The sequence below is a fragment of the Phascolarctos cinereus genome, unplaced genomic scaffold, assembly GCF_003287225.1.
Source record: "Phascolarctos cinereus isolate Bilbo 61053 unplaced genomic scaffold, phaCin_HiC Scaffold_4;HRSCAF=312, whole genome shotgun sequence".
Lineage (NCBI taxonomy): Eukaryota > Metazoa > Chordata > Mammalia > Diprotodontia > Phascolarctidae > Phascolarctos > Phascolarctos cinereus.
Window position 1 is genome coordinate 220,921,806 of NW_027555847.1, and position 10,830 is coordinate 220,932,635.

At 44.9% G+C, this 10,830-nt stretch overlaps 1 protein-coding gene across 1 annotated transcript; it reads right to left on the reverse strand.

Annotated features, from left to right (window-relative positions):
- Positions 1-2,310: 2,310 nt before the first annotated feature.
- GRIFIN (galectin-related inter-fiber protein) lies at positions 2,311-10,206 on the reverse strand. Its single transcript, XM_078151738.1, has 6 exons — positions 10,195-10,206; positions 9,332-9,705; positions 7,288-7,425; positions 6,881-7,040; positions 5,121-5,287; positions 2,311-3,738 (listed from the first exon to the last, which is right to left on the reverse strand). The coding sequence occupies exons 1-6, from the start codon at positions 10,204-10,206 to the stop codon at positions 3,723-3,725; spliced, it is 867 nt and encodes a 288-aa protein (XP_078007864.1). The 3' UTR covers positions 2,311-3,722.
- Between the last annotated feature and the right edge of the window lie 624 nt (positions 10,207-10,830).

Below are 10,830 nucleotides of genomic sequence, written 5' to 3' on the forward strand. Positions count from 1 at the left end.
AAGAAGCCATCGATAGGGCAGCTTTGTTCAGGATTTGCCCAGGGAGATGAGGAGATGGCCAGTCTGACAGGTAAGGACAGCAGGAGTGGGGAACTGATAGGAGAGGTTTGGAAAGTGGAAGCTAAAAAAAAAGGCAATAATTACTCTTTCCCATGGAATAGATTCCTCTGTTCTCATGGCTTTGAAAAGGAGGCACCCTCATCTCTTCTGTCATGCCTGGAAGCCCAAGTGCTGAAGCACCTGGCAGAAGGGAATGACAACCTGAGCATCTATCATTCCTTCCAAGGCCCAACAGACATATTTTTCATGTCCAAGAAAGAAAAGCTTCACAAAAGGCTCTGCCTTCAAATTAACTTTTTTTTTAAAGGAGAAATTAAGTTGGGAGAGGGGGTTGAAAAACCCAGGACATAGCAAAACTATTCCACAGAACAGGGAAGAGATGAACTCACCTGGGATGAAGTAGCCAGAATGAGGAAGATGACCATTTGGCCACTTCTTGTTTTAACTAATTATTCTTGCTAACTATATGTCAAGCTCAGCTGTCTCTACTTGCTGCAGAAATGTAAATACTGTCAGCACACTTTAAATATCCAGACCCTGGGGCAAAGTCCAGATCATCCTGTCCTGGTTATGGCTCTGCAACGGTGAAGGATCTTGATATCTGTGTCCAAGAGAAATGCTGGTTGCAGGTCCCAATCTAATCCAATAAATATTTATTAAGTACCTGCTACATACAAAGCACCTCACTAAGTTCTAGGGATTTGTTCTGTTGTTTTAGTCTTATCCAACCCTTCATGACCCCATTTGGGGTTTTCTTGCCAAAGATACTGGAGTGGTTTGCCATTTACATTTTACAGATGAAGAAACTGAGGCAGAGTTAAGTGACTTGCCCAGGGTCACACAGCTAGTAAGTGTCTAAAGCCACATTTGAAATCAGGAAGATGAGTCTTTCTGATTCCAAGCCCAGTGCTTTAGCCACTGTGCAACCTAGCTGCCTCTAGGCATACAAAGACTACAAAAAACAATTCCTCCTCTCAAGGAGTTATGTTGTCCTAAGGGTATAAAACTTGAGGGGAAAAAAAAAGAACATACACGATAACCTGAGGAAGGTGAAAACACTAACAAGGAAGTGATCAGGAAAGGCATCGTGTAGAAAATAATAGTAACTAATATTTATTTTGGACTTTAAGGTTTTCAAAGCAACTGACATTTTATTTCATTTGATCCTTGTAAAGTAGATGCTATGATTATTCCTGTCTTACAGATGAGGAAACTGAGGCTGAGAGAAGTCAAATGACTTGCCCAGGGTTCCACTGTAAGGTAAATTTTCAAGGTGGGATTTGAACCCAGGCTTGTTTGACTCAATCCAGCCCTTAATTTACATGAACTGAGCTTTCAAGGAAGCTAACAATTTTAACGGTTGGAAGTAAGAGGGAGTGTATTCCAGACATGGAAGATACCTGAGCAAAAATACACAGATGAGAGGAGTGCTACATTCCAGGAGCATACTGGGATTGCCAGGTGCCCTGACTTTTGTCCTGCCACTGAGCTTTGATGACTCAGAAAGAGAGAGTGAAGCTGATAACTTTGTGCAACTCTGCCTCACTTAAATCTAATTCATGAACAAGTCAAGACATCACCAGTGATGTCATTGGTCCTCTTCGAAAATGAAGATGAACAACAACTTTGTAAGGTGTTCCAGAAACTGAGAGTAGGACGCTTTTTGCTGGAAAATAGAGTGCTTAGAAGGGAATAATGTCCAGGAAGCCTAAGAAGGTGGACTAGAAGCCATACAATGAGGGACTTTAAATGCCAAGCTGAGGAGTTTCTGTTTTACCCTGAAGATAAAGAAGATAGGGGATGTCTACCTTGCCTTTCCCACTCCCACCTGCCTTCTACCTAGCTAGCTTTTACCCATCCTTGAGGTCCAGCTCAAGTGCCATCTTTCCTGTGAAGTTTTCCCTAATCTCCTCATCTGAGTACTGGAAGCATTTACTGTCTCTTCCATTTATCTGGCATTTAACACATATGGTCTCTGATTTCTCTTGTAATATTTAGCATTATTTATCAGTGCTGTCCACTGTGCCACACTGTCTTCTCTTTTCCAAAATTTCATTGCACTCAGTCGGACATCTGGGGCTTCAGGGGACAACCCCCCAAATTTTTTGGTGAGGGGAGAGATATGAAGACAAGGTCATAACATGTCACCTGCTGAAACTAAAGCTATTAGGGACCAATATAAAAAGAATGAGATATGATGAAATATGCTGTCCATGTCCAGAGAAAGAACTGATGGAGTCTGACTGCAGATCAAAGCATGCTATTTTCACTTTATTTTTTTTTCATGTTTTTTTCCTCTCTGGTCTGTTACTTCTTTTACAACATGACTAATATGGAAATACATTTTACATGATTGCACAAATATTACCTATATCAAATTGCTTACTGGGGGGGGGAGAAAATTTGTAACTCAAATTTTTTTTAAAATGTTAAAATTTGTCTTTACATGTAATTGGAAAAAAATAAAAAACTATTTAAAAAAGAGTGAGATAAGCCACCTGTGGTAACCTTTGTAGGAATTAAACCTCCCACCAACAGGGTTTAAATGTGTTTCATAAAAGACCAGGCTATCTGTCAAGTCCCTGTTGAGGAGACCAGTGTGGGAATTTGAAATGATTTTGGAGTCAGAAGCCTTGAGTTGGAATCATGACCCTGGCACTTACCAACCTTACTACTTGAGGGACCCACCTTTTTCTAAATCTTATGTGGAATAGTAGACAGAGTGCTCAACTTGGGGGTCGGGAAAACCTGGGTTTGCATTCTGCCTCATTAACTTATTAGCTGTGTGACCCATGGCATCTCTCTGCACCTCAGTTTCCTCATCTGTAAGATGAGAATGCTGGTCTTGATGGTGTCCAGAGTTTCTTTCAGCTCTAAATCTATTTTCCTATGTAGTAGTGGCCTGGGTCAACAGGGATAAAACACGTTTTGTACTATGTATTTACTTCATGTAGTGAATAGTTACACAGGATTTGGAGTCAGCTCTGGCTATTTGGGACCCTCACCAAGTCACTTTACCTTCATGAGATTCGATTTCCCATCTGTAAGATGGGTATAATAGTACTTGTTCTATGTACCTCACAGTGTTGGTATTAGGCTCAAATAATAAAACCACATATGTAGAGTATTTGTGAATGTTAAAACACTCTGTGAGGTTCATCTCTTCCAAATTTTTAGAAGTTCAGCAGTGGAGTCCTTCTGCCGGGTGAGGGGTCCATAAATGTTTGAGTGATGAGCTAGACAGATCTTTTCCCAGGAGACCAGGTGACTAGGCAGTGTTTCCCAGGGCTCAGAATGGTGCTGCTCCCCTTCCATCCCCCAAGGCAGAGTTAAAAAAAAAAGGCAGAAGCTGTGTTCTAAGGGGGTGAGGATCAAAGACTCCAAGGAGTGGAATTCCTCACCCAGCTGACCATCCCCATCCTTCCTCTGCCCTCCCTCACCCCATAACAGCTCACCACCCACTTTCCCAGGAGTTGTTTCAGTTTTTATTGGTGAAGCCAATGGGCTAAAGTGCCTCTCCTGTCAAGAAAAGCACTCACACACTCACACAAACACACACATCTGTCTCTGGTGGGCACTGCTGCTCCCTGGCATCCTTGGAGATCTCTCGGCATGGTTAGGGCTTGAATCTCTTTCCAACACCAGTGATTTTCAGCAGCAGGTTAGAGCCTCCCATCTCTGTGGATGTCAAAAGGTATAAACTTTACAGTCAGCCCCACTGTCCTCATAGTTTTCTAAGGAAAGGGGAATTGGAGAAAACTAGATATGCTCAGGCCCAAGGGGTTCCCAAGATGGGAGTCCATAGAGTCCAAAGAGCAGTGGGCCAGCTCAGGAAGCCCCAACCCTAGTCTCAGCTCTATCATTGTTTACTAGCTATTTGATCTTGGGCAAATGGCACACATAGCTTAGCCTCTCTGGGCCTCAGTTTCCTTACCTGTAAAATGGGGATAATGACACCCTCCACACACACGTACATTCACTGTCTTTCTCAAAGGTTGTTGTGAAGAGCCAGTGAGGTATGTGATGATACTTTGTAAACTGGAAAGTACTATATAAAGCCTAGAAGCAGTTAGATGGATAGAGTGCTGGACCTGGTATCAAGAAGACCTGAGTTCAAATACAGTTATTAGCTGTGTAACACATGGCAGGTCACTTAACCTCTGCCTCAGTTTCCTCACCTACCTCTCAGAATTGTAAAGATTAAATGAGGTAATAATTGTAAAGTGCTCAGCATAGTGTCTGGCACTCAATAAGCGTTATTTGAATATTAGCTATTATTATTATTATTATTATTATAGGGCAGCTGGGTGGCAAAGTGGATACAGTGTCAGGCCTAGAGTCAGGAAGACTTATTTTCTTGAATTCATACCTGGCCTCAGACACTTACTAGCTGTGTGATCTTGGGCAAGTCACTTCACCCTGTTTGCCTCAGTTTCTTCATCTGTAAAATGAGCTGGAGAAGGAAATGGCAAACTACTCTAGTATCTTTGCCAAGAAAATCCCCAAATGGGGTCATGAAGAGTTTGTTATGACTGAAAACAACTGAACACCAAAAGTATTATTGTATTTGCAAAGGCTTAGTACAGTACCATAACGGACGCTTAGTCTTCTCACCCCCTGTAAAGGTCAGGGATTATGATGACTGTGCTACTGAGCTGGTATTGATGCTGGTGCAGCTGGTACTTCAACTTAATGACACAGGTAATCCAGGATCTTTCAAATGCCCTCCTAGGTCTGGATGGGCTGGGCAGGATAACCTCAACAGGTTCCTATCAAATCTGGTATGTTATACAGTAGAAAGAGTATGGACATTGGACATTGGGGTCAGAGGAATTGAGGGCAAAACTGCCTTGGATATGTGGAAGCAGGGTAGTGCAGTGGAAAGAATTCTGCCAATGTGTCCTTGGGCAAATCACTTAAAACCTTCTTGGCTTTGGTTTCCTTGTCTGTAAAGGGATGGGGTTTAGACTAGTGGTCCTCTTAGGTTCCCTCCAGTTTTAGGTCTATGAGACCATGAGTACTCTATCCTGATGACTGAGGCAACGACGCGTCTCCTTTACCCCAGATAGAGGCGCTTCTTGGAAAGCTCCACCAATGGGAATCTGAGGTCATTCAACACTTGCACCTTGGTGATGGAGGCCAGTGGCTTCAGACGGTGCTCATACTGTGCCACCTTGTTCTCTTGAATGAAGACATGGAAATACTCTGAATCTGAAAAGATTTCAATCTGAAAGACAGGTAGTTCAGTGCAGGCCCCTACCAGCAAAAGTCTATCCCCTCCCTACCCCAACAATCTTATCTCTTATTGATAAGCTAGCACTGCTCACTCAGTGGGGGCTTTAAAAATGCTAGTTGAATGAATGCATGCATAAACAAATGCTACCTTTCCCCAACTAGACCATAGTATAATGGATAGATGACTATCCTTGGAATCTAGAAGACTTGGGTTCAAATCCTGCCTCTGATGAATACTGGCCTTTCAAATTGCAGAACAGCTGTCAATCTACACTAGTAGAGGGATTTTCTGGAGAGGAGGATTCAAGGAGAGGAATTCCCTATACCAATAAATCACAGATTCCCAACCAAAACAACAATGAAATGAGACTAGAAGATCCTTGAGACAAAGGATGTCTTTTACTTCTTCGTATCCCCAATGCATCAGGGGCCCCTAGGTGGTACAGTGGATAGAGCAGCAGGCTTGGGGTCAGGAAGATCTGAGTTCAAATCCTGCTGCAGACACTCTCTAGCTGTGTGACCTTGGGCAAGTCACTTAACTCCTGTTTGCTTCAGGGGGCACACTGGAGAAGAAAAAAGTAAGCCACTCCAGGATCTTTGCCAAGAAAATTCCATGGAGAAAAGTCCATGGGGTCATGTAGAACTGACGTGACTGAACAACAACAATAATAATCCCTAGTGCTTTAACGCAGTATTGTACATAATTATAGCGGGGGTTCCATAAATGTCGGTTGATGACAATGAATAAGATTAGAACCTCCTGGTTGGTCCTCTCCTCATAGGACAGGTACCCAGTCACACAGCTATTAAGTGTTTGATTTCACAAACAGGGAGACCAAGGCACCAGGAGGTCAAGGGACTGAACCCAGGGTGAAGGGCAAGACAGTAATCAACCATCAGAAGGTCGCCAGACTTTTAGATCTCCCATCCATTAGCACATAAACACCCTTGAAATCTTCCCGGGCTAACTTCACCTAATTAATTACCCACAATTTGGGCACTGAGAGACAGATGTCAGTTTTACCTACCAAGATAAGAGTAGAGATACCATAGTATATACTGATATACTTGGTATAGAGTATATAAAGCCTTTCTAGCATCAGGAGGTAGGAAGAAAAAATGGCCTCTAAGATATGAAGAGGAAGACGATAAGGGAAAGACTTCCAAGCACACTGAATGACACTATAGCAATATCTTTCCACTATGTATACTGTAGATAACTATTTAGAGAGAAGAGCATGATATAGAGGGGAATGGGCTGAGCTTATGTTTGATCTCAGGTTCCGCCACTTAGCAAGTGGTGTAAGTATGGGAAAATTGCTTTAACATGCTGAGCCTCGTGAGGATGACAATTGCTGTACCACTCACTTTACAGGTTTTAAGGGAGAAATTCGAGTGATTATTACTGAATTCCTACCCTAAAGTCTGTCTCTGGGCTCCCCTCCTGCCCACCAGCTGGCGTTGAGAGGACTCAGCCATACATATTCTGTGGGATTTTGAATTGGACTGTTAAATCTCTGAAAAACCATCTTTGTCTATCCAAACCCCATTCTGCTTCATAGGGAGGGAGAGAGCCTCTTTCTACCTCGAATGGTTCCTTTAGCTCCAGAGGGAAGACGTTGTAAACTTCCTCTTCACCCCAACGACTGCCCTGGAAGGAGTTGAAGATCAAGGTGCCATTGGAGAATCGAGGTTTGAAGTGGAAAGCGATTTCACCTGACTCAGAGAGGAAGTTTATTTCAAACCTATAAGAAACGAAAGAAACTACAGAGTGGCAGGCATTTGACCCCATTATCCTTCCCCACTCCCTTAATCCCTTAGACCCTTTTAGACCCCATAATTGGTTCAGTCCTGAGGCATAACTGATGTCCTCCCAAAGACACCCCCAATCTGCAATGGCAGGACTTGGCCCCCAGCCATTGTCTTCCGTTTTCTATTGGGCGTTCTCTGAGAGGTGGAAGAGAAAGGCATGAGGAAAGAAGTTTCTCTTACTCATCATCTTTGGAGTTGGACTGACCCTGGACGATCAGACTCCAGCCTGGGACCAGGCCCCCTGAGCAAAAGGCTTCAAACTGTGAATGGAAAGAGAGTGGGGGGTAGAGACAGGGGTCCTCCTTTTCATCCTCCAATCACTCCATCAACAATCAATAAGCATCTACAAGTGATTATGATATACCAGTAATAAGTATCTGATGGGAAAGAAGGACAAAAACAGCTTTGGCCCTTTAGAAGCTTACATTCTGATGGAGCAGACAACACACATAGAGTAGATGTAAAGTAACCTTATTGAAGAAAGCTCAAACAGCTGGGGCAAGTGGCAAAGACCTCCATTCATTCATGCATTCAACAAACATTTTTAAAGGGCACACCATTTGCTAGGCGTTTGATATATGACAAACATCTCACATTCTCCCTATACTATACTATACTTATGTGGATAGGTGTGTGTACCTGCTTCCACTAAAGTCCTCTTCCAATTACTGGCCATGGCATGGAAGTGACCCAGGTTGTTGAAGGTTCCACCAGTGGAGGACAAATTCTAGCTCGTACTACAAAGATAGAAAGGCTTTGCTTATGGACCTGGTCAATGTTGTGGTTTGTTTTTCTCTTTCATTCCCTGAGAGGACCATGACATCGAGAAGGAGATGTCAGGACTTGCAAATGAATTGGATTTAAGTGAGGGAGGGCTGTGCAAAGTCACCAGCTTCACTCTCTCCTCTGGAGCCATCTGGGTACGGTGGCAAGATATAGATCAAGACTGTCTGGAGATGGCCCTGGATGAGCTTGTCAATGGACTCTCATTGAAAGACTAGCCTAATAAAGGATGAAAAGACTCATCACCAAAAGACTGGCCACCAAGTCATGACTTTTTCCCCAAAAGGATCTTAGATCTATGTTTTGATAATCCTATGAAAATGAAGTCAGGTGTTTCCCAGCTTTGTCTCTTACTTTCTTTACAACCCTACTCCTCTCCAGGCCTCAGTTTCCTCATCTGTAGATATAGGTATAATGATACTTAACCTACCTCACAGAGTTGTTACAGATGATTTTTAAAGTGAATTTATTATTTAAATGTATCATTTCATATTTAAATTTTAATTTCTAAAGTAAATTCATTATAATTATAAATAATAAATTTAATTTTCATTAATTATTAATTTAATACTTAATTTAATATTGAACATTTAATAATAAATTTAATGAAATAATTTAACTTAATAAATGATATTTAATATTATTTAAATAAATATTATTTGTTGAATAACAATATCAGGCTTTACAAGTTTAAAGAGCCTTCACTGCTAATCTCCCTTTTGATTCTGTTCCCAAGCCCCAGGTATTGGAATAGACTGGGAAAAAACACTGACCCTTAGGCAGACCTGGATTCACTTAACCTTTGAGCCTTCACATCCTCATTTGTCTCATTTGTGTGAATCAAGGATACTAATACACCTGTCACCAACATTACACACCAGTAATGATGGAAACGACAGGAAAGCTTTAAATCAAAGTAAGGAGGTATTATGGATGTGCTTCCTAAAAGATAAAATGGCTCTACAAGTATCAATCAGTTGCCAAGTTGCCTTGGCAAGCCATGGAATTTGTCTGAGCCTGAGAAAGCTCGTTTAAAACCTTAAGTCATACACTGGTTTCGATCTAAATGAGTGGATCGCCTAGGAAGTCACATTATTATTGCTGTGACCCATTTTCAGGTTCTCCCTCTCACCCAACATACGCTTGCAAACAGCTTCACAGACCCGCAGACACGCACACAAGCCACGCGCACAAGACCTTTCCCAGGAGATCACCTCCACCCCGCCCTCCTCCGCCCCCCAGATCTCCCTTTCTTCACCCCCTGCTGCCTCTTCCCCGCTCTAATGACTCGGGGGGGGGTGGGGCAGGCCGGAGGGGGCAGGGGCGGGGGCGGCCAAACGGCCGGGCCCCTGGTCCGGCGCGGAGGGCAGCGGGACATATGCCCGCGAATTCTAGCGTGGGCCTGCGAATTGCGAGCCCGGGCCTAGCCTCGGGTTCTCACGCGGCTGGGGGTCGGGGGTGGGAGTGAGGGCGGCCCAGGCAGAGCAGCTGCCGGAGCCGAGACCAAGACGGCTCCCAACTCGCTGAGTCTGGCCACGGTCCCGGGGTCAAAGGAGGCGGCGCCCAGGCCTCCCTCCTCCCTGTCCCCTTCGCCGAGGGGTGAAGGTCCGAGCGGACGCCCAGACGCCCGAGCCGCTGGCCAGGCCCGTCTCCTTCGCTCCTGGCTGCAGCCTCGGCCCCCTCGCCAGAGCCTCGGTTCCCACGCTCCGGCTCAGACCGCAGCCCGGGGCAAGGACCAAATGCTGCCCCGCCCGCCTTTCCCAGCTGCCCCTCCCCCTCCCCCGAGGCGGCTGGGGCCACCAGGCACGCGAGCTGCTAAACGCAGCCCAAAAGGCAGCTTTCGCGCCGCGACATTTGGTCCCCCCTCTAGCATAGGGACCCACACATGCTGGCGGTCAGTGAGACCTGAGAGCTGGGAGGGCTCTTGGCGTTGTTCCCACCTCCCTCGTTTGACAGAAGGCAGACAACAGCTCGCATTTAGAAATCATTTGATCCTCACACACAACTTCCATGTCGTAGGTAGGGCAACTAATTTCCACTTTACTGATACACTGAGGTTCAGAGAGAAGTGAGTGGCTCAAGGTCACAGAAGGGGTAAGGGAAAGAGTTTTCGAAGCGGTCTTCAAATCCAGCGCTTTTAGAGACACCACATTGCCTCTCTGCAAATACTGGCGCGCGCGCACACACACACACACACACACACACACACAATAGCTCAGGTCCTAACGGGGAGTGGGGAGGTGGAGGGATCACCTTGTAGTTAAAGTTATTTAATTCTCAGGAGTCTGGGGGCCCGGCCCTCACCTGCACAGGCATCTTCCCAGTGGTCCCAGTTCCCAGTAAAAGAGATTGGGAGGTGCCTGGCTGCTGATATAGGCAGCCTACAGCGATGGGAGGAGGACCCAGAGGGGACCCACCCTCACGGGAATGCCTGAGCCCGCCTTGCTTTCCCCATCCAATTCCCAGGCCAATTCTACTTTACGAAATGCTGCCTCAGATGCTTCCCCAACAAGGCTATCTATCAGTGCCACAGAGAAAAAAGGTAGGTGTTTGAGGAATGGAGATGATTCCTAAAGGTTTCAACTCATCATCAGCCGTCTCCCCCGCCCCCGCCCTTACGTTCTAGGGGCCCAAGAGAGACAATGATGAATAAGACCTAGTCTCTACCTTACATTTTAGAAGTGTAGAGGACGTACATACAAATAACCACAAAAATCTCTCCTCCCTGCCCTACTCTTCAATTTTAAATTCTTTTATTCGGAATATAGTTAGGATGCCGGCCCCCAGTGTCGGTAACAAAGCAAAGAGTCCAGGCCTCCCAAAATGACATATTTAATGAGGCAAACCCTGGAGCTCCAAATTCTTATGCAAATATTAAATATGAGCATCCTGACCCCCTTCTTCCTCTCCCCCTGCCCCTTCCCAGGGCCTGGTCGATTC